Source organism: Carcharodon carcharias, chromosome 21, assembly GCF_017639515.1.
Source record: "Carcharodon carcharias isolate sCarCar2 chromosome 21, sCarCar2.pri, whole genome shotgun sequence".
NCBI lineage: Eukaryota > Metazoa > Chordata > Chondrichthyes > Lamniformes > Lamnidae > Carcharodon > Carcharodon carcharias.
Window position 1 is genome coordinate 8,651,167 of NC_054487.1, and position 24,603 is coordinate 8,675,769.

The window sequence follows — 24,603 nt, forward strand, 5'->3', positions numbered from 1 at the left end:
GGTATGCCTGATGCTGCTCCTGATATGCCTTTCTACAATCCCCATTAAACTAGTTGTTGTCCTGAATTGATGGTGATGGTGGAATGAAAGTATGCAGGACCATGGGGCCTGTAGTGTGGCTGCTGCTCGTGAATTCACAGTTTCGAACTGCTAGGTTTGTTAGCTTGTCTAGCTCAATGTGGTGGTAATACCAAACTACCTAGACAAGAGTGCCCTTGCTGCCTTCACAACAATTATGCAGTAGTGACAGCCATGTCTGTGATAGGTAAATTGGTTAGACCAAGGTTAAGTAGGTTAGTTGTGTGCAGAACCCCTCAGCATCTGATGGAAGTGCAGTCTGGTTGTAATGTCTGGAGGACTCAGCCAGCTTGGTCAATGGTGATAATACTGAGCTGCTTTTAGTGGTGAAAATTGTAATCCCCGACTCAAGCTACTTTCTGTTCTCTTGCTTCCATCACTGCTTCTACCGAGTGGTGTTCTGGAGAGCCATAAATTTGGGAATTAGTTAGTGATTTGTTTGACTTGAACCCATGATCCTTCATGAGGTCTAGAGTCAATGCTGAGGTTCCAGTCCCACACCTACCATCTTTTTGGAGAGTCAGGACATACCCAAGGATGGTGATGGGGGAGACCAAGGTGAGTGAAGATGATCATTTTGATGGACAGAAGGTATGTATGGACCAGACTGGGTAAAGGTAGCAGTTCCACGTCCTGAAGAGTATTAATAAGTCAGCAGCTTTGATCCCCCTTTTTCTGCTGCTATCTGATAAATTACCAGGTTTATTAAATTCATTATTGTAGAATTCACCATGGTAGAATTTGAAATCGCAGCCCATGGGTACTTGGTAAAGCAACAGTTAGGGTATTGGATAAGCAATCCAGAGATTTTGAATTGCTAAGTGTCAATGTGGGATGAGGTGTTCTAAAATAAATGAATAACATCAATATCCTAATAATATTTTAACACTTGTTCTCAACAGCAAGCAAAAATTGAGGAGGAAGAACTTAGACGTAAACAGACTGCTGGTGATGCAAGTGAATGTTCAACATCTGAACTGTCGAAACGTCCACGAATAAAAAAGAGTGCATATTTCAGTGATGAAGAGGAACTGAGTGATTAGATATTGATTTATGTAACAATGAGGAGTACAAATGTATTTAAATTGGGAACTGGTGTTAAAAATAAAGTCCAGATTATTTTAGACCACAGTTTGAGGCTCTCATGAAGTACCGACAAGCATTACAAATATGTGGACTGGATATTTTGATACTTTTTGTAATACTTGAGCTTTTCTTTTTAAATGCATCCTTTATTCAGTCATTTACTCGAAATTAAGTCCTCCACACAGTGGAGGGATTGTGAAGATACATGCAGACAGCTTTCAACTCAAATCACTGCACAAGTCTCTGCACAGTAAAAGCTCCTGAACAGGCTGTTTTTGTCTGTTGTAGCCGTAGTTAACTACTGACTGAGAGCTTTCGTGGGCCATGGACTGAAATTCCAGTCCGTTATGGCCACAATCATAGAGGCATTGGTTATAATCTGGGCAAAATTGTTTTCATCCCCTTGGAGAAATAATTCTTTACATTTTAAGTATGTAAACAAAGCAAATTTGTTTCATCATTCGAATAAATGGAAGGGGAAATTAATTTTCATTCAAAATCACAGTTCCAATGTTTTAAAATATGAAGGAGGATATTGTATAGTTGTCATAATTATAGATTCTTTTCCCATTTATCATAGTTTTCCCAAATTAGTTAGCTATGATGTATCAGTCAGCGATTCTCAGTTGGTTCTGATGACATTAGGAATGAATAACAAGGACTCTCAAAACTTAGGATTGTGGGAAGGCAAAGCGCCTTCCGAGCTCTTCCCTTGTTCCAACAATTTGAATAGTTCGTTCTCACTCTACTACATAATTATAATTGACTATGAACTCTGAGGTCACTGTGATTTCCCTTTAATGCATCGCAAATGTAGTCCATTCAATTTTAATGGAATTTTTCTTTTTTTTAGTTTTTGCTTTAGTAATCCTGCAGTCCAATTACTGGATTGTATCTTTAAACTGTTAATAGTTATTCACATTGTATTTTTACTGTTAATTGTTGCATTTCATATGTCACATATTTGGCTCAACTATCTATGAAAGCAAAATCAAAATACTCCAGAAATCTAAAATAAAAACAGAAAATGCTGGAAATACTCAGCAGGTCAGGTAGCACCTGCGGAGAGAGAAACACAGTTAACATTTCAAGTCAATTTACTTTTCATTAAAACTTCTGTATGAAAGCTTTGAACCCATGTATCACGATTTCAGAGTTAAACATTGCTTTTCAGAGAGAATGGCTGTTATTCCATGGTGTTTTACCCTGATCTTGAGCTGGAAAGTTGCAAGTGGCTTCCAAACTGGAATTTTCCCCACCAGTCATGGAACACTGACTTCAGGATCCGTCTCTGACAGTAACTTGACTTTGTGGACTAAACACAGTTGTATTCAACTTACAGCACATTGGCCATTTGCAACCTATAAGCCCTGATAGATTGGCCCACAAACGCTTTATTTGTACATGCATTTCTTACTTGCTGGTATATGCTTTTAATTTCATGGGTCTGGTAGTTTAGAAAGGGCTGTTCTTGATACTATTGTCTCATTTGGTAAATAAATACATAATTAGAATACCAACAATCATTTCTATCCACTGCCTGAGATATGTATAAATTAATGGTGATAGTAATTCACCCTTTAAAAGATAGCTGCAATGATCTAAATTTTGTATCTAAGCAGCCTACAAAGACAAAAAGCTTGATGCTCCTGCCTTAAAGGGACAGATCTGCTTAAACATAACTCCAGCTTAGCAGTGGAATAATATATTGTGGGTTATATGTGTGAATACTTATGTTGTTGTAAAGCAGTGCATCATCCGACTTGCCATGAGAAATTCTATGGAAGATCAGCTGGTGCATGTAAATAAAAAAAATCAACTGGATAAGGATTTTCTATCGTTTTGACTCTTGTCAGTTTGGCTGATGTGATTAGTCCATTGTATCATGTGATCATAATATATCAACTGTGATTGATAGTGACTAACCCCTCATTGTTGCTGCTAAGCATGTGCGCAACTTAAAGTATGCTGCATAATTTAGTATCTGGTGGTCTGATGTTCTTGGGCCTAACTGTGTCCTCTGCTCCCAGCCCACTTGCCTATCCCTAGTGCTTATAAACTTTGGACTGAATCTCCCTGGCCTCCTTTTGCTTCTGCTGGAGCAAAATTTCTGCTGACTTAATTCAAGCCACTTTTAATTGGCACCTAGAGTCCAGCAGAAAATCTATTTTGGTTATGGTATTTTTTCTCAAGCCCAGAAGTAATTGAGAAATTGCCTTTTTTAAAAAAAAAAAGGAAATGTAGCTCTGAGTGGGTACCTTTTTGGCCATTCACTCGTGGCAAGGCTATGTGACAGTCCAATACGTTAGCCACACATGGCTAATTGGGAATCCATAGCTGGCTAACTGCATTTCTGGTGCATGAATAAAAAATGAGCAATAGCTACCATTGTTGGACATGTGATTACGACACTCGTTCACAAGTTGTATGCATGTGCTCTTTTACCTTTTTATGCATTTATTGCTAAAACGTTAAGACAAAAAGCAGAGTTCAAGTATTCTTTGAAGTGCTTTACTTTCGTGGTTACTGAATGGTGGTAGATGTTTGCTCAATATTGTGTGCATATGTATGGTATTTTCTACTTACGTTTGTGCATGTGACACAATTGGTGTCATAGTAGCGTCACAAATTTCTATTGGACAACATTGGCCTAAACATTGAGCCTGTTGTCCTTGCCTGACATCCAGTTATAGCAAATTCATCATATTTTTTGCTGAGATTAGCTATCTCAGTACAGATCAGGGAAACCTGAGACCCTCGTGGTCTTATTCACTTACTCCTATACCTTTTTACATAGTATGTTATTTACAGCACAGAAACTAATCAGTTGGCCCAACAGGTTCATGCAGGTGTTTATGTTCTACACAAGCCTCCTCGCACTTTTCTTCATATAACTCTATCAGCAGATGATCAGGCAGGGTCCAAGTTGAACAATGTTACACAAGTAGAAGTAAACTATTTTAATGGAGCGGATATGTGGTTGTAAACTATTTCGGCATCAAAGGTTGCATTTTCTGGAGAAGAGACAGTCTGTTCAATCCTTATCAGTGTAACCTCTCCATTCCACTATCGTAGTCAATCAATTTGCACCTTCTCCAAATCTACATTTTCTTACATATTTTGAAATTGTATTTCAGATTCCCCAGTCCGATTCATTTATGGAAATGATGAACAACAGTGGTTCCAGCATCAATGCTTGTGGAACACCACTTCTCATCATTTAACAGTTTGAATAACTACCTTTAACCCCTACGCTCTTGTTTCCTGTTTTTTTTAGCCAGCTTGCTACCAATTATGCTACCTATCCCCTGACTCCATTTGACTGGCTTTAGTCATGACTCCACTATGCAGTCAGTACCTTATCACGTACTTTTAGAAATCCTAATATATTGTTTCCATTGCACTATCCTTGCCTGGCCTTTCTATTACTACTACAAAGAATTTAATAACGTTGGTCAGGCATGAACTTTTCTTTTGAAATCAGTCATGACTTTAGAAATTGAAAAAATAATTTAAAGATGTTTTCAATTGCATCTTTGAAGAAGGATTCCATTATCTTTCCTACCACCAATGTTAAGCTAATTGGTCTGTAGTTTCCAATACTTGTTCTAGGTCCCAGTTCAAATATTGGATTCACATTATCTGTCCACCAGTCCTCTGGCACTATTGCCTTTTCTAATGAAGTTATGTAATAATACCTCTGCTATCTCTTTCCTACCTTATAATATGCACAGATGCAATCCATTTGGACCAGGGATTTTATCCTCTCTTAGTTTGATTAGTTTTTCAGTCGAGTCCCCTTTTCTATCGTAAATGTCTTCAAATCTTTTTTGATTTCTTTTCATGTCATGCCCATCGTGTGTTGGGCAGAGAGCACAACTGACCTGCACTTCTGACTATGTTCAGAGCACTGCTGGCCACTCTGGTATTATTCCACTTAATGCTATGCTGTTATTGCCTAGATGTTCCCCAAAGCTCACTTCTCTAATCTGTTCTGGTTCATTCGCTAATGCTAGATCCAACAGGGTTCCCTCCTCGTTGGTGGAACTTTTTACATACTGGACAAGAAAGGACTCCTGCACACATTGTCAAAGCCCCATACCCTATTTCCTTATCACTTCAATCTCTCTTGATTATTATTCTATGCCCTTTACTCCATTCACATTCACTTACACATTTCTTCCTCCACCTTATTTCAATTATTTGGTGGTCTGTAGTATACACTTAATGTGATTGATCCTTTGTCATTTATTTCAGCCTGCATAGATTCTGTTTCTATCCTGTTAGCTATGTCTCTTTCTCTACTGCTATTACCTCCTCCTTCCTTAGCCTTTCTGATTGTTATAACCTGCAATATTTAGTTGCCAGCCCTGTTTTTTTATGTGGACACATTTCTGTTATTCCTCATACATCTTATTTAAATATTGCATTATTTCTCTTTTAAAGAAGTACATTGATCTCTGTAAACCTGACAGAACAGCCTGCCAATCAACTGCATATCAATCTATTGGTTACAGGTTTTACTTTCACTGTTAGAGAAAAATAGACATCTGAGCAGAAGCACTAAATCATCAGTGATGTCATGGGGTTGTAAACTGCCAGCTGCCATATTGCTGTAGGCATAAAGCACCAATTTATCATGTTCTACAGCAGGTAAGCTCTCAACTGTTCCATACCAGGATTGCTCTCTAAATCCAGGATTCCGATTTCAAAACTATTGAAAATTGTATCTCAGGGTTTTCTTTATCAATGTATAAATTAGTGTTCTATATGCAGTATTCAAATATGTGAAGGCACAACAGTTAAGAAAATGATCTATGCAATAGCTGCAGACCTGCAAAATTAAAATATTGTTTGCAAATCACAGAGACTTTGGATTAGTTTCTAGGACGCATTTAGCCATCCCTTTTAATGATTACATTCTTTAAGATCAAAAAATTGCTATTTGGCATTCAGTTCTAATATCTTAAATGTATCATTTGTATATTTTCCTTTTTAGGGTTGTTTTTCTATTGATTCTATGCATCTTTGACTGTTTTCCCCTTTCTCCATTTTAAAAATTACTGTATTTTCAGGCTTTGATCAGGATTGCTGGGAGTTTTCACTTATGTTTCTCATACCTGAGATTGCTAAACACCATTTCGTTTTTTGCTTGTTGTCAGCTATGCATTTGGATTACCATTAACCTTTCTTAATATTTTTCTGTTTGTGGAGTTGTCTCCCAGAAAGTGTTATCAGCTGGGATAATCTTGCATGAGGAACTTAATACACTGGATAAACAAGTAGTTGGTGGATTCTCTGGCCTATCTTTCTTTTTGAGGGATATTTTACAAATATTCGTGTTGATTTCTCTTGTCTCTGCACCACCAAAGTTGGTGATTTTCACAATACATTACTTTTTGTAACAGTGTTTTACCTGTGTTCTTTGTTGGGAAAAAAATATAATCAGTCACAGTAGTCTGCAGCCTGTAGACTAGTCATATTTAAATAATTGGTAAGATATTCAATATTTTTGAAGTAAAATTTGAATATAAGTAATTAGTTAATGCATTTGCTGTTTCTATGTCAGGGCACCACAAACCAGCAGGAAGATTCCAGTCATTGATCTGAAACATTAACTCTGCTACTTTTTCCCCAAATGCTTCTCGGCCTGCTGAGTATTTCCATAATTTTCTGTTTTTATATCAAATATTGTGCTGCTTGCCTATGTATTTTGCTTCTGTATGTCATTTTATTTGTAAATAAATCTACAGTAGTATTTTAGCCTGTATAAATCAGTCTAATGTGTGATATTTTCTGACATCCTTTGACAGGAAATGTCTTTGACACATTCTCCCATGACCACTTTGCTGCAATCAAGTTAATTATTAGGCCTGGGCTGTGCTATGCTAACCCAAATCCAAGAATAAATGCAGGTTTTGGTTCAGAGGATTTGGCCTACTTATCGAAACTGATGTCAAGCCAAGTATCTACAAAAGGTAATGAAATAAAGGTTATAGAAAAACTCATCCTGTTATTAGTAATTAAATAATCAATTTAAGGGCTAGTATATAAAATGAGGTATAAAATATTGTTTGAAGGAGGTTAGTACTTTATCTGCCTATTCTCAGACTTTCAATAAATTAGTTATAGGAACCCGGTGGGGGGGGGGGGGGGGGGGGTGGCCGGCCTCTTCTGTATCCTTCAGTGTTTTTTCATTGTGTATTCTCCCATTCTTTTTTTTCCCCTTCCTGAAGCAGTATCTCACACTCACCACACTAAACTGCATCTGCCATGTCTGTCTTGTGTTCTGCTGAGGTTTTACAGTACTCTTCACTGTTTACCAAACTTTTCTTGGGAACAGATTCAGAGGTAGGAGGTTGAAAGCATTCTGTCTTTTTTCTGTTTGCATATGAGGGGTTGTCTATATTCCATTATTGCCAAATATAATTTTCCATCTGGGGAGGTGTGGAGTGTAGGGAAGATGCATCATCCCATGATATTCCATCTGACTCTATTGTAGCAATTCAAATTTCAATTAGACATACTTTACATCATTAATTTGTGACTGTTGAGCTTTCTGAATAAAGGAGTGGCATTTAGTCAAACATTTTGGTGAAACTTGACTGTAAAGTAATCAATTTGGTAATTGTTATTATGTGGCAAATTAATTTCAAGATTGATGAGTAATACATTCTGCTCCTCTGAAATGACTGGATGGCTATGGTATCATGGGTAGTGGCAGCCCTTCAGCCTTTTTTAAGTGACTGTTCAGTGTGACCCTGAACATCGAGTGTTGGTAGGCAGTGGGAATTACTGTATCAGCACCTTCCCTCAGTGACCATACATGCAGTTCCACCAAAGGCTTTTGTTCTTATCGAGGAACTTAAGTGGAGGGTCAGGATCAATAATTTAGAGTACCACCAATGTTGAGAAGAGGAAGCGAGAAGGATGAGGGTCAGACCTTATGTCTTAGTTTCGACGGACATGTACATGATCCAACGCTCATGTTGCCTGGCATTCTAGCCCACTTTCTTGTATCAACCAATATGATTTTCTTTGGTCTTCTCCTTCATCTTTGCCTTTTAATTTCCCAAACATTACTTGGGTCAGTCTTAGGTGATTTTGCTGTCTGTTTATAAACGCAAAAGTATTCGAGTTTCCTTTATCTTGGTGAGAATCATTCTCATTCTCTCTTTCACCATCTTGTGACTGGTGGAGTCTCAGGTTCTTTCTGGATGCAGGTTTCAAAGGCTCAAAATATTTATGTGTCCACCTCTTTCACTGTTGTTACTTCTTGTTGTTTGAGAAATACTGACCATGTTATGATTTTTAGCAACTCCGTAAGATAGACCTGCATCTTGAAAATTTTGTTCAGCTTTTGAAGTGTGTTCTTTGCTCAAGCTAGTCTAGTTCTTGCTGAACTAAACACTCATTCACCATCATCTCACTGACCTACATTGGCTGCTGGACCGGCAATGCCTCTTCTACAAACAAAAAAAAAATCATCCTTGTTTTCAAGTGCCTTCATGGTCTTGCCCCTCCCAATCTTTGTAACCTCCTCCAACCATACAGCCTTCTAGGATGTCTGTGTTGCTCCACTTTTGGCCTGTTGCACATCCCAATTTTTACCACTGCATTATTGGCAACTGTGCTTTCAGCTTCTGAGGCCCTAAGTTTGGGAATTCCCTCCCCCTAAACCACACTGCTTTTCTATCTCTCTCTTCAAGATGCTCCTTAAAACACACTTCTTCAATCAAACTTTTGGTCACGTGTCCTAAATTTGCCATATGTGGTTCAGTGTCACATTTTGTTTGAGTGTGCTCATGTGAAGCATCTTGGGACATTTTACTACATGAGAAATGTTATATTAAGGAAAGTTGCACGGGCTGATGGACTTCAAGGCTTAAATTATGAAATGAGATTATATACATTCGTGTTGTATTCAAGATATTAAGGGAAACTGGTAGGGTAGATAAAAAAATTTCTGACTAGTTGGGGAATCAGGGTCTAGGAAGCATAGTTTTAAAAATTGCAGGCAGGCCTTTCAGAAGTGAAGTTAGGAAACATTTCTATGCACAATGGTTGGTAGAAGTTTTGAGCTCTCTTCTGCAAATGGCAGTTGATGCTCGCTCAAGGACTAGTTCTGATCGCCTGGAAAGATCAGATGAATTTTCCAGTTTTATTTTTGCTTCTCCCAAGTGATTAAATGGCAGTTGGTGGGTGGGGGAGAAGTTGGTTGGGAGGGAAGTGTCTCCTCATGCTCCAGGCATCGTGCATGGGGCAACCTTGATGGATCAGCTTGTCTTTTCCTGCCAGTCATTTTCATATGTTTGTAAAGGGTCTCTAACATTTATATCTATATTGAAAGTCTTGCCTATAGCAAATATTTACTGTAAAAGTCACAGTTGCTTCCTGTAGCACTTTCTCATCACACTTTGTTACTAATACCCAATCTGTTATAAAACTATACCCAATCTGTTATAAAACTATAATCTCTGAATAACCACAAATCATGGGAGATCAATAAGTATTGCGATCAAATGAATGATACGTGGTTGAAGATGTCCAACAAAAGTAGTTATCAAGTTTGAAACTGTTCAAAACATATGACAAACTATTGGCAAAATTAGTAAGCAAAACAATTATTACAAAATGTTGGCAAATCCCCATGAACACCATATTTATTCACATGATGCAAAATAATGCAGGTGCTGGAAATCTGAAATAAAATCAGAAGATTGGATACACTCGGGTCAGATTGTATCTGCAGGGAGGAAAATAGACTTATGTTTCAGATCTTACGAGTCTTCATTTATACATCCTTAATTTTTAACTGACAGGATACCCTTCTAACTTCTGTTCTCTCTCTCTCTCTCTCTCTCTCTCTCTCACACACACTATCTCACTCTCCTTGTCGCTCTCTCACTCTCTCACTCTCCCTGTCGCTCTCTCTCTCACTCTCCCTGTCGCTGTCTCTCTCACTCTCCCTGTCGCTCTCTCTCTCACTCTCCCTGTCGCTCTCTCTCTCACTCTCCCTGTCGCTCTCTCTCTCACTCTCCCTGTCGCTCTCTCTCTCACTCTCCCTGTCGCTCTCTCTCTCACTCTCCCTGTTGCTCTCTCTCTCACTCTCCCTGTCGCTCTCTCTCTCACTCTCCCTGTCGCGCTCTCTCTCTCTCCCTGTCGCTCTCTCTCTCACTCTCCCTGTCGCTCTCTCTCTCTCTCCCTGTCGCTCTCTCTCTCTCTCTCTCTCTCTCCCTGTCGCTCTCTCTCTCTCTCTCCCTGTCGCGCTCTCTCTCTCTCTCTCCCTGTCGCTCTCTCGCGCTCCCGCGCTCTCTCGCGCTCCCGCGCTCTCTCGCGCTCCCGCGCTCTCTCGCGCTCCCGCGCTCTCTCGCGCTCCCGCGCTCTCTCGCGCTCCCGCGCTCTCTCGCGCTCCCGCGCTCTCTCGCGCTCCCGCGCTCTCTCGCGCTCCCGCGCTCTCTCGCGCTCCCGCGCTCTCTCGCGCTCCCGCGCTCTCTCGCGCTCCCGCGCTCTCTCGCGCTCCCGCACTCTCTCGCACTCTCGCTCTTCATGATCCATTATCTTAATTGAACCTGCATCTCCATTGTCTAAAGCCTTTCAGTAACTATGGAAAAGTAGATGTGCATTTAACAATGGCTCAGTATGTAAATACACTACGTGATGTGAATGGATCACTGCCAAGTGAATGGTGGGGCACTAGATTTGCCTTTGTGACTTATCTAGACAATGGAAAAATCATCCAGAGTTTTATTTTAATCACCATCTGGCACCGTGTGCTCCTAGTGTTTGTATGCGGATATAAGCTGAGGGCAGGATCAGGCTTGTCTATGATGTCCTTCATAGTCAAATGGGCCACCACCAACAGCAGCATTTATCTAGAGCTTCCCAACACACATGACTGAACTATAATCAGGCAAAAGTTGACACCAGCCTAAAGAGGGGTGTATTAGGATAAGATGATCTTTGATCACTTCTTTGTATCCCTCCCCACTCTCATTCTCCTCCTTCCTCCCAACCACCATGCCATCTCAGCTGCACAGGGGCACAGCCATTGGGATTGTGCTGTGCAGAGGACAAACAGACCACACACTAGCAGTGGTCCCCTTTTAAAATTCTGAAAGCATGGCAGTCTTAAAAGGACCACGCTGTTCAAGAAACAGGTTGCTCACATTGAAGGGAAACTAGAGGGAACATTACTCCCAACTCCAATTTCTTTCGTGTCTGCCCTGGAATAAATTCTTCCCTCAAATCATTTACATATCCTGGTGGTTTCCCTTGGCACAGCTGTCATTTTTGCTCCTTTAAGTCTACAGATTGTCAACCTGATGGTTTATGGTGGGTAAATGTTTTCAAGATTTATTACCAGATTTGGTTGAACCACATAAAGCATTGTTGGGTTTTTCTCTCCTCTGACAAAACTGTTTGTCAAAGATAGCCTTTTGTTTCTATTCTGCACTACAAACCATTTTTCTTAACACTGCCCCCTGCCTCACTTCCACTATAGTCACCAACAAGTGCAAGGAGGTCGTGGAATTTTTTTGTCACTAAGATCGAGAATAATCATTCAGCTGTTTCTGCCACTTCCCTTCCTTCCACGAGCCGTGAGCTCACATTTTTCTCTTTCTCACCTATCTTCCTTCTGGGGTTATCTGCCTGTGAGATTGAGCTCTGCTCCTTCCACCAAACTGCTGACCATGCAACTTCCCTTCTTGACCTCCCCGCATTACTGTGATATTGTTAAAGTCCTTGAATGAGTTGTCACCTCCCAAATCTGTGTTCATCTTTCTCTCTCTCCCTGTGTTTGAGGCTCACCAATCAGGTTATCGCATCTGCAATAGTATTGAAACAGCCCTTGTCAAAACCACAAATTACATCCTTTATGGCAGTAACCATGGTAAACTATCCCTCTCCATCCTTCTCAACTTATCTGCAGCCTCTAACACAGTTGACCACATCGTTCTTATTCAGTGGCTCTCCGCTGTTGTTCAGCAGATGGGACTGCCTTTGCATGATTCCGTTTCTATCTATCCAGGGAGTCACCTAGATTGGCTTCTCTTCACACTTGTGCATCTTTATCTCTGGAGAATCCCTCCTTTTCCTCCTCTACATGCTACCCCTTGGCGACATCTTCCAAAAACACATGTATGCTGACAATACCCCGTTCTACCTCACCACCACCACCTCTCTTGAACCCTCCACTTCTTCTGATTTGACATGCTGCTTGTCCAACATTTGATATAATTGAGCAGAAATTTCCTCAACTTAAATATTGGAAAGGCCAATGCCATTGTCTTTAGTCCTCACTACAAATTCCACTTGTGAGCTATTGACTCCATTCCTCTTCTGAGCCATTTTCTAAGGCTGACACAGGTTGCTCGCAACTTGACCATCCTAATCCAGCCTGAGCTGAGCTTCCAACCCTGTATCCTGTCTGTCACCAAGGCCACCTACTTGCAACTCTGTAACATCACCCTTCAGCGCATCTGCATCTGAAACCCTCATTCATGCCTTTGTTATCACTGACAATGCTCTCCTGGTTAGCCTCTCAACTCCATAAACTTGAGCTCCTCCATAGAGTCATAGAGGTCTACAGCACAGAAAAAAGGCTCTTCGGCCCATTGCATCTGCGCTGATCAAACAAGTACCTAACTATTCTAATCCAATTTTTTAGCACTAGGCCCTTAGCCTTGTATGCCCTGGCATCACAAGTGCACATCTAAATATTTCTTAAATGTTATGAGGGTATCTGTCTCTACCACCCTTTAAGGCATTGAGTTCCAGATCCCCACTACCCTCTAGGTAAAAAAAAATTCTTCCCCTCATCCCCTCTAAACCTCCTGCCCCTTACCTTAAACCTATGCCCCCTGGTTATTGATTCCCCCAACAAGGGCAAAAATTCCTTCCTGTCTACCCTATCTATGCCCCTCATAATTTTATATATGTCAATCTTGTACCCCCTCGATCTCCTGTGCCCCAGGGAAAATAACCCCAGTCTATCCAATCTCTCCCATAACTAAAACTCTCTATTCCAGGCAACATCCTAGTAAATCCCCTCTGCACTCTCTCTAGTGCAATCACATCCTTCCTATAATGCGAATTCCAGAACTGCACGCAATACTTTAGCTGAGGCCTAACCAGTGTTTTATACAATTCCAGCATAACCCCCCTGCTCTTATATTCTATGCCTCGGCTAATAAAGGCAAGTATCCCATATGCCTTCTTAACCACCTTATCTACCTGTCCCACTACCTTAAGGGACCGGTGGACATGCACACCAAGGTCCCGCTGATCCTCGGTACTTCCCAGGGTCCTGTCATTCATCATGTATTCCCATGCCATGTTTGGCCTGCCCAAATGCATCACCTCACACTTATCCGGATTAAATTCCTTTTGCCACTGATCAGCCAATCTATATCCTCCTGTAATCTAGGGCTATCCTCCTCACTATTTACCACCACACCAATTTTTGTGTCATCCACGAACTTACTGATCAACCCTCCTATATTCAATTCTAAATCGTTTATATATACCACAAACAGCAAGGGACCTAACACCGATCCCTGTGGAACCCCACTGGACACAGGCATCCAGTCACAAAAACACCCCTCGACCATCACCCTCTGCTTCCTGCCACTCAGCCAATTCTGGATCCAATTTGCCAAATTGCCTTGGATCCCATGGGCTCTTACCTTCGTTATCAGTCACCCATACGCGACTTTATCAAAAGCCTTGAAGTCCAAGTAGATTATATCAAATGCATTGCCCTCATCTACACACCTCTCTTTGAAAAAAATCAGTTAAATTGGTCTGACATCAGACATGGTCCAAAACTCTCTCAAAATTCCATTCAATGATCATCCCAATGCACGTTAACATAGAATGGCTTCTGGCCTGGCAATGCCTCACTTTTAAAATCCTCATACTTGTTTTCAAATCCCTCCATGGCCTCACCCTTCCCTATCTCTAACCAGACATCCCTCTGAGATGTTTGCACTTCTCCAATTCTGGCTTCTTGCAGATCTCCGATTTTGGTCACTCACCCACTGACAGCCATGCTTCAGCTACCTTGGCCCCAAGCTTTGGAATTCCCTCCTTAAATCTCTCTGTTGCTTAAATCTCTCTCCTTTAAGATGCTGTTTAAAACCTATTTCTTTGGCCAAGGTTTTAGTTATCTGACCTAATATCTCCTTATATGGCTTGGTGTCAAATTTTGTTTATCACTGCATATATAAAGGCACTATATAAGTAGTGTAAGTTGTTAATGATAGTCTATTTAACTATGCTAGTAATGACTCTCAACATCTACTCTGTCAAGTTCTCTCCGAATCTTATCTGTTTCAATGAGATCACCTCTCATTCTTCTAAACAGCAAGGAGTATAGGCCCATTCTACTCAATCTGTCTTCATAAGACAAACCCTCTCATCCCAGGAATCAATCTAGTGAACCTTTGTTTCATCCCCTTGAAGGCAAGTATTGTTCTTTGTATATGTATTCCAGGGTTGGTCTCACCAAAACTCTGTACAATTATGCAAGATTTCCTTCATTTTGTACACTACTCCAACCCCCTTGCAATAAAGGCCAATATACCAGTTACCCTTCTAATTGCTCGTCGTAGCTACATGTTTCTTGTTCAAGGACATTCAAATCCCTATGAACACCACATTTAATAGTTTCTTACCATTTTAAAAAAAATATTCATTTTTCTATTTTTTCTATCAAAATTAAAAACTTCACATTTCCCCGTTATACTCCATCTGCCATCATCTTGTACACTCACTTAACCCATCTGTATTCCTTTGCAGATGCTTCGTCCTCACAGCTTGCTTTCCCACCTAGCTTTGTATTATTAAGATATTACATTTTGCCCTTTCATATAAGTCATTAATATAAATTGTAAATAGCTAAGGTCCACCACTGATCTTTGCAGCACCCCACTAATAACAGCTTGACAAACCAAAAATGATTCATTTATTTCTACCCTGTTTTCTGTCTGTTAACCAATTCTGCAACCATGCTAATACATTCCAATCCCATGAACAATAACCTTTTGTGTGGGACCACATCGAATGCCTTTTGAAAATCCAAATGTACCATGATCACTGGTTCCCCTTCATCTACCTTGCTCTCATCCTAAAAATCTCAATGTATTTATAAACCAAGATTTCCTTACATCAAACATGTTGACCTGCCTAATCATTTTCTGATTTTCTAAGTGCCGTGTTGTCATGTTCTTAGTAATGGATTCGAGCATTTACACTTGCCAGTCCAGAAATGTGCTCGTTCTTGTAGAGGAACCGAAAATACAGTTGTTTTTTTGTTGCTCTTTTGACTAAGGCAAGTTGCAGGAGTCAGTTGTGACATCCCTCAAAACCATCCTGGCTGAGGTGATCCAATTCAGGACACGGTAATCAGCAAAACCTAAGGCCTCCATGGGCTAAATGCCAACTCCAAGTGAACCACCAAGAAACTTTGTAATGCCCTGCTTAATATTTGGGGCAAGACTTTATCATGTAACAATCCGAGACCACGTGGTATGTCTGCAGAGATCACAAAAAAGGACATGACCTTACTCTTCGGTACGTAAGGAAATGAGCAATAGACTTGATTACAAAACAGTATAATGCCATGTTTATTCTATGGCGTTTTAAGCGGTTACAAATCAGCGTATTTGTGCCGTTCACTTTGATTAGGTTCTTGAGATCTACTGAATCGTACTCATCCACCGTGACTCGCTCGTCATGGTTTGAAAAAAGGGACCCATTTCACTTTTAGAAGTGAATTAAACTTCATAGTTTGCAAACTTTTTTTTGAAAGAAAAGTCCGTAAATAAATCTCGCTCCGAATATTTCCCCCGCGCTGACAACTTTGTCCCAGGAATTTAGCAAATGCTGAAAATCTAGCACAAACTCCCGCGTCCACATTCATTCATTACTACCCTCTGGATGTCCTGCAGCCGGGCTGCTGATGTCATTATATTTCATCATATAGGGAGGGAGGGAGGGGGTGGGGAAAGGATAAGTGCTTCCTCCTCTGTACAAAAAAAAAGTAATTTCAAACAGAATCAGGAAGCCATCGAATGCGATTTACTGATGGGAGCAAAGATTGTTTTTGTTGTGTGCTCCCTCCCTCTCCCGCTACCGTGTGTGGAAGGAAAGCAGTGGCACTGTTAGAGCGGCAGCCAACATCACTGCCATGCAAACCTACCGCCTTGTGTACCGTGTGTCTGTTTCATAAAAATCCTGGTGAGCTGGTTGGCCCCCGGCACGCCACGTGAGGCGAGTCACCGGACAGCTGGGGGTGGTGAGAGAAGGGGGGGGGGGGGGGGGGTTGGGTTTGGGTTTGTGTGTGTGTGTGTGTTGGGGGGGGTGGGGGGGGATTTCCAGGCGCTAGCAGAGGAGCCCTGAGCCATTCAGACGGGTTTCAAATAATAAATAATAATAAATAAAAAGCGAGGACTTAAAGCCGCTATGGGAGACAAGAAGAGTCCCACCAGGTAGAGTACTTTTAGACTCTCCGCTCCCCTTGCCGCCCCCGAGAGAGAAAAAAAAAGAGAAAGGATACCTACCCCCTTCTTAAATGTTTTCAAGTGTGTGGAAATGGACCGATCGCAGAATGGGAGCTGGTGCTCGGGGAGCAGAATGTTGCAGAGCTCGATACAATGTAGCAGCCATGGCGGACGGGTTTGTTACAGTAGAGTCAGTGCGTGCGTGCGTGGGAAATTGACATGGGGAGCTGCAGTTTCGCTCAAAGGATCTGGCCCTTCTTTTCTTTTGATCGTCACCGATTGCCAGGAAGGTCTTTAGGGGAGGAGGAGGAGGAGGAAAAAGAGAGAGGGGTGGGGAAGCAACAAAAAAGAGCAAACTATTTGCCAATAAGCCGGGTGCACCTATGTATTTTTTCACCACCTCTTTCCATTCCTTTTGTTGTCCAAAACAGACCCAAAAGGCAGCCCAAGCCTTCCACAGACGAGGGATACTGGGACTGTAGCGTTTGTACGTTCAAGAACAGCGCAGAGGCTTTCAAATGCAGTATGTGTGATGTCAGGAAGGGCACATCAACACGGTGAGTCTCTCCACTTCCTTTTTTATTTAATCTCTTCCCTATCTATTAATAAATTTACGTTGCACAGGCTGAAATAGGTTCGAAGAGATGGAGGGTTGTTGTTGCAATATTTATTTCTACGGTCCTGGATACGTTTGTCATTTGAAATTTACTATTTTAAAGCATTCACCTACAATATTATTAATTTTGCAGATTTAAAGCCCCACACAGTCAGAGATCTATGAATGAAATTGGGCTTTCGTGTTGCTTAAGGGATGTTCTTGGATCATTACTGCTTGGTTGCATTTCTGGTTTTCAAAAACTGGTAGTTGAACCACTTGACCAAACAATCAAAAAGGCTCTGCCCCTGAATAGAATTAACCCAAAAGCTTCAAGATTCAAGTATCTAATTAGTTTTCTTTTAAAGCAACATTGTGTCACTGCATTTGCTATTTTAAAAATGCATGATAACTAATAGATTTAGACAAATTAATCTGCCCTAAATTGACTATTTAGGAAAAAAAAGTGTATTCTGTTGCCTCATTTTTATCTTTCCTGCCTGGGCTTTTCACTTCATGCACCCTTCCTTCAGCCTGGAGGCAAGAGAGCATATTCTTTGTATTGGTTGAAGCTGTAATAGGGTGAAATACAATTGGGTCACATATTTATATTCTGAATATTTACGTAAAACAGGGTATCCTGTACTGAATACACAATAAGCACAACATAGCTTTCCTCCCCGCTCCAGTTTAATGATCATAAAATGCTACTTTATACATAGATGGTTTATTGAAATATACCATTGAGCAAGAGTGTGAAGAGGGAGTTGCCATCAGGACTTGTTCTGAATAGGAAGTAGTTCTGAAGAATTCATACTAACTTGAATATCCTTACTTTTTTCTTTCTTAAAACACAAAGTACTTGGGAGCAAGTAGGAGGGCAACCTTCTGAGGAAATTGAATAATTATCTTAGGCATAGTCATTAACTTTGGATGCTTCAGTGCTCATGTCATTTCAGCTTCATGTTTATCAGCTCCCTTGCACTATTTGGTTCAGTAACTCCATGCCAGTTCTCCCAGTGATGGCATCAGTACTCAGGTGTTTTAAATAAGTAGCCAAAAACCAGCAGGAAAACAAAAATTGATTGTTTATTTGTAGCAGCTTAAGAAGGAATGAGACACACTCTTTTGTAATAGCTTTTTGTGTGTGTGTTTTCTGAATTAATGCAAATCACGAATGTGGACTGCACTTTCATTATTGCTTTATTATTGTAAAGTCTAGCCCATAATTCACTCTGAAGAGTTTCAGTGTTTTTTTGCAAAGTGATCACTTGTCACTCAGTTGCCAGTTACAAGTCATGTGTTTGTCTTGTTCAACAAGTGTGACCTATCTGTCCATTTTACAGCAGCTCTCCAACTAATTGAGACAAATAATTAAAAAGAATTTGATTACAGAAGTGCTATATTGTTGTTCCATCCTGCACCCACCATTTTCTCTCCTTGAATCTTGAAACAGTTGATGCATTGTTGGGTTATGCTTCTTTGGGTTTTGGTTATCCTCTGGCACTTTGCCCCAGTGGCGCTTATTCACATGTGAGTCTTAGCACCGAGCTTCAACAGTCTATTTTCTTGTGTCATAACAAGCCCATTTCGGTCCATATTACACATCTATTACGGGCAAGCTACAAAAATATTTCCTGGATACTGAGCGGGAGTTTTGGCTGATTTTTTTTTTTTTCAGTTTTTTAATATGTGGAGCAGCAAAGGCAATAGCAGAACCTCAGCTGACCCTGTGCAGATCTTCCTGGCCCGTACAGCTTAACTACTCATTGGTAGACGCGAAAAGTCATCAGGGAAGTTGGAAGTTCTATTCTTGATCTTTTTTTACTGAAAATAAAACCAAAGCCACTCCACGGAAAGGGCCATCAAGGAATCTACCATGATTCGGGGGGGGGGGGGGGGTGGTTTGGTTGGGGGGGGGGTGTTGATGGGCAGTGACATGGTGACATAATTCTAAAATTACAGTTAGGGCATTGAAGAATGAAATTGAGAAGCAATTTTTCACACGAAAAGTAGTGACAAATTGGAGCTCAAAAGGCTGTGGTTGGTGAACAAGTTGAAATTTAAGCCTGAGTGACTTAGAAATTTGTTGGGTAAGGGTAGCAAGGGGTATGGAGCTGAGACATGTAAATACTGTTGAGGTACAGATTAGGCATGATCTAAATGAATGGTGAAACAGATTCAAGGGGATCAATGGCCTTCCTATATTTTTATCTGTCTGTGTTTTGGACTTTACATGGATTGATTTCACTTTGTTTGGGGAAACTTGTACTTCACTTTATTCCTGCATTTCATTTTATTGAGCGTGTCTCAGTGAGACAATATTACGTTAAAGATTTACCACTTAGGTGCATGAAATATAGGATACGGAATTGAGCGTTGAGATGAATTAGATATTGGTTTTTAATCTGTGTAGTATGTGTTTGAATTAGTCCAGGAACTGTGTCCTTTCCACTCCATTATGTGTTGTAAGGTGCCTTGAGGGTCATTTTAACTTTTGGAGATTATGTTAACCTGGTGATATAAGATCGGCCACCAGTTAGATCTATCCAATTATCCTTTGTATTAAAGTTAAAATTATCCCCCACCCTCTGTAAACTAAATTCTGCCAGCCTCAATCCTGCCCTGAGTATGGAAAATGGAACCTATTACATTAATGCATAAAAAAGAGATTAATATCTAAAAGACATTGGTGGGACAAACAGTGTAAAGGAAGTAAAAGCAAAATACTGCAAATACTGGAAATTTGAAATAAAACAGAAAATGCTGGAAAAACTCAGTAGGTTTGGCAACATCCGTGAAAAAAGAAACAGAGTTAGCATCTCGAGTCCAATATGACTTCATTTCCGAAGGAGAGTCATGTTGTTTTTGAAACATTAACTCTGTTTCTCTCTCCATAGATGCTGCCAGACCTGCTGAGTCTTTCCAGCATTTTATGTTTTTATTTTATATTACTGTAAAGAGGGTTTTGCCCTACATCTAGCTGAGTTGTTTTTGACCTGGAGTTACTGATACTGACACTGGTTGCCAAATTGGAAGCCATCCACTCCATACTGCTGACATCCCTGAACTTAATGGGTGCAAAAAAAGTAAGAGAATGAAAACAGTCAGGAGTTTGAATAGAGATCTTGTTAAGGTTTAGTTATGATATACCAGTTTTTATATAATTGCTTAGTCTAGCTCATTGTGATTGCATTTGAAGTGTAGGATTTTGTGGGATGACAAGAGCACTGATTGATTGAAACTGGTAAATTTAATAAAGTGTTCAGTATTAAACATGGTTTATTATGGTTCTAGCGAGTGTAAAAGTACAAGAGAATTGCTGATGATGTCTGCCTGGACTGTTGATATTTTAATGATTTGTCGTAAATGTGGAGTTAGGATTTGAATGAAATGTGTTATGAGTTGGGTAGTTTTTCAGTCAAAAGTCAAACATCTTGGCATCAGTATCTAAAGCTGTAACTTGAGGATAGCACTGAGGGCGCATTGCTGTGATGCCTTTTTTAAAGATTAATTCTCAACCACTATCTAAAAAGAAAACGGCTGATTTTAAACTTATAATTTTAACTATTTAATGTATAATAGCATGATTAATAGCCTTTTTAGGTTCAAAATATTATAACAGTTTTATTTTAGCTTCTTAGCTATTGGTTGTGAATATTAAACATTTAAAGATTTTAATACACCTTGCCAGGATATGTTATAGTCCATATAACTGCAGCCTGCCACTGTTGATCTACTAATGTGTATTATTAGTTGGGGTGTCTTTTTTTTTTTCAATGCATATGTGTGATATAATTACAGATTTCAGCAAACGCTTGGTATTGGATGATTTTTACCCAATGAATCTTGTTTAAAAGCAGGCCTGTCAAACCCAATTATTAATAACGACCAACTTTTAGTTGTAAGACCGTTTCTGCTGATTTACCATCAGGAAACTGGAACCCCCAAGGCATCGTGACTTGCTTTTATAATAGTTGTCTACATTATAACTTCACTGTATAGGGTACCTCATTTGAATCTGCACTTGGGAAGAACTGGGTAGGTTGGAGGTAATGGGGATGTGGTTCATACATAATGCCAGCAAAGGAACTATTTCAAGAGACTTTTATTACAAGTTGTGAGTGCATCCGTATTACAGTATGAATCAGTGTACCCAACAGTGTAAAAGCTAATGGGAGAAAAATCCTATAACTGCTGCCTTGTGAACTGTTTAATTTTGCAATTTAATTTTGAAAACTTCTCCATGCTGAAGTAAACTGTCAGTTTGATTAAGTCTGCGTTTTATATAGTAATTACTTCACTCTCATTGAAAAGTCTGTTTTAATGCTTAATTCTTATGGCATTAAGCACTTTATTTTTACTGTCTGCAGTAATTACAGCTCTGACCTTAGATTTCACATACAGATAGCTACTAAACCAATTTGAGCAGATTTGGCCAGAGGCTGTCTTTGTAAATACTATGAGGTCCTCTTTTAACAACCTGTGGTAAAATTTTGCATGGTTTTTATTTTACACTTAATGCATTAATTGAAGATCAGAAGTAAATCTTACCAGTTTTAAGAATTCCTCCAGAATAAACTCCTGTAAAAAGACAACTGGTAGTATTGCACTGGCTAGTTATTTGCAATATAAAACCCTACCTAGAAAAAAAAGGATGTAATTATTAGTAAATGGGGACTGATTATTTTAGCTTTATTGCTGAAAGTAATAACCATTGGTTGTAGCCCTCTGCATTACAGAAGGTATGAATAGAGGGCAGGTTAAATGAAGAATGTGGGACACAGCTGTTTAAAATAGCTCTTCACAGGGCGTGCACGTGTGCATGTTCCCTCTTGGCTACTGTCTTGTGGAGATCCATGTTCAAATCCAGTTGACAATGTTGAGATACGAGTCTCTTTCTTCTGGCCATAACATCCTATGTTAATAAGGTTTAGGGGATCTCAACCTGGATGTCAGTGGGTATGAATCCATAGCATCAATGCCAAACAACCTGCAATTCAGCACTAAGATAACTTAAGATAGTTTGGAGAGACTTAAGTGATATTTTGTGTGGGGTTTGGAGTTATTGCATTAAAGTCAGCAGGGTACGGTGATGGTTCATTTATATTTGTAGCTAATATTCATCGTTTGAAGCTAAGTAAGAAATACATGAAGGAAGGAAGAAAATTCAGACCATTATGCTTCTTTCTTCCACTGAAGACATACAAACAACACCTACCTAACATATTTGGTAACCTTATAGAAAGTTCTGCAGAAGCTCTCTTATTCCTAAAATTAATGAACCTCCATATCCGCACTATTCAACCTTGTCCTACTCCCTTCCAAGGCAACAGATCTTTTTGGTGCTTGCATATCTAGCTAGCATGCAGAAGCTGTTGAGGGAAATCTTTCTCAAATGATCAAATGTATAGCTTGCACATCTAAAATTCTCATCCTTGTGTTAAAATGCCTCCATTTCGCCTCTCCTCCCTATCTCTGTAATGGCCTCCAGGCCTACAACCCTCCGAGTAATCTGTATTCTTCCAATTCTACCCTCTTGTTTATCCCTAATTATAGTCACCATTAGCAGCTTTTCCTTAATATGGCTCTGAAATTAACTCCCTGAACCTGCTGTCTCTCCTTTAAGATGTTCTTTAAAAGCTTATCTTTTTGACCAAACTTTTGGAAACCTGTGATAAAATCTCATGAGCCTCGGTCACATTGCTGTAAAATTTTGTTTGATAATGCTCTTGTGAAGTGCTTTGGGGTATTTTACTATGTTGAATGCAAATTATTGTTTTTGGTACATTGAATTGCATGCTGTCTCAAATAAATAAACCTGATAGGCCAAAATGGATTTATTTTGTTCTTTTTGCTCTTTATTGGCCTCAAATATTGCTTATTAATACAATATTCAGAAGTGTTTTTTCTCTCTGCAGTAATGCAATATTTTCTATTTCTTCCACAAAGCTCCATGATAGGCCTGTTTGATATGCAGTTCCAATTTATGCATGTCACGGGTTCCTTTGTTCTGATCAAGGCAAATTTTCAAGATGAGTAAACTATTAACATAAAATCAAGCCAAAACACCTTTTTAAGTTGTTTTAAAAACAAGTATCTTGCTTATTTCATATGTAATTTAGTAATGAGCATTTGTGCTGCTCTTGGACCTATGGTAGGAGTTGTTGCACTAAGTCCCTATTCCCAGCCCATTTGTGATCTTTGTCTTGAGATGTATGATGGAAACCTTATGCTTTCTCCCCTCCCTAATACAAAGGCTCTTGTACATCTAGCAGATAGTGGGCACTAGTAAATGAGAAATGTCGAGAAATGTTCTCCTACTTTGTTAGAGAGAGGATGGGGTGCCCAGGGACTGGGGAAGAAAAGATGCAAGCAGATTGGAAATTATTTCAAACTTGAAGTATAACGTGATAGGGGTTCTCCTTGTGATGTTCAGTTGGTTTGTTTTTTTTTTGTTCTCTTGCAACTCGTTCTGCTCCCCCTCCTTTCCTGACACTACTCATTCATGGGATGTAGGCATTCCTTGTTCAGGGGGCATTTAAGAGTCAACCATATTGCAGTGGGTCTGGAGTTGCATGTAGGCTAGACCAGGTAAGGACAGGAGATCCTTTCCTAAAGAGGATCAGACTTTAAATTTTCAAATTTTACCATCTGCCATGGTACAGAAAAAGACATTGAGCTGTGGTTCCACAGGTATTTCAACTAAATGACTATTATTCATGTCCATGTCTTAACTGTGAATGACAGATTACCAGACACTGACAGGTTATCCCATTGCAGTAGGGAGTGAAATTGGAGCGAAGTCTGACCATCTTTTAATACAGTTGTGCATTTTATAATAAGTGTCAGTAGATAACAATAAAGAGCAGGCACACCAGCTGATCTTTGTCCTTCCTAACCCTTAAAACTGAGGCTAAATTAAGCACACTGTCCCTCTAGTTGAGATCAGCTAACTCAACATTGGCCAGAGTTTGAATCTGGGACTTTGCTGGTCACTGGACTGAGTCACTGACTCACTGGATAAGGTTACTGAGCAACCAGAACCATTTTTTAAAATTTGTCAACTGTGGCAACATGTTCTTGTATTGCTAACTGTTTCTCAATGCTGCGACATTAGGCATAACTTTGTACACCACTTCCCAAAGACCATTATTTTTTAGTTATTTATTTTGTTTTCCATTTGAGGACCCAAGTGTATTATTGCAGCACGAAATAATTTAGGCCTCTTTGTTTATAGGTTTCTTCATCACCATTAAGGTAACGTACCCAATAATAGAGATTTTTGTTAAACTGGAGTCTTGATTTTTTTTAGATTTTAATGCTTCTAAAATATTT

General features: G+C 39.8%; 2 protein-coding genes across 11 annotated transcripts in view; both read left to right on the forward strand.

Moving 5' to 3' along the window:
• The window catches only part of zcrb1 (zinc finger CCHC-type and RNA binding motif 1), a 61,111-nt gene extending 58,123 nt beyond the window's left edge, over positions 1-2,988 (forward strand). For all 4 annotated transcript variants that reach the window (XM_041215536.1, XM_041215535.1, XM_041215539.1 and 1 more), the window contains one exon: positions 981-2,988. In XM_041215536.1, coding sequence (XP_041071470.1) covers positions 981-1,121 — 141 coding nt within the window. In that variant the 3' untranslated portion in view covers positions 1,122-2,988. The remainder of the gene's footprint in view (positions 1-980) is intronic.
• A 122-nt stretch (positions 2,989-3,110) lies between these two features.
• The window catches only part of yaf2 (YY1 associated factor 2), a 208,066-nt gene continuing 186,573 nt past the window's right edge, over positions 3,111-24,603 (forward strand). The window contains exons 1-3 of one of the 7 annotated variants that reach the window (XM_041215530.1): positions 3,111-5,817; positions 6,978-7,142; positions 17,102-17,227. In XM_041215530.1, coding sequence (XP_041071464.1) covers positions 17,196-17,227 — 32 coding nt within the window. In that variant the 5' untranslated portion in view covers positions 3,111-5,817; positions 6,978-7,142; positions 17,102-17,195. Of the gene's footprint in view, positions 5,818-6,977; positions 7,143-16,255; positions 16,408-16,520; positions 16,659-17,101; positions 17,228-24,603 lie in introns of those variants that run through there. The other 6 variants (XM_041215531.1, XM_041215525.1, XM_041215527.1 and 3 more) reach the window with 6 other exon arrangements.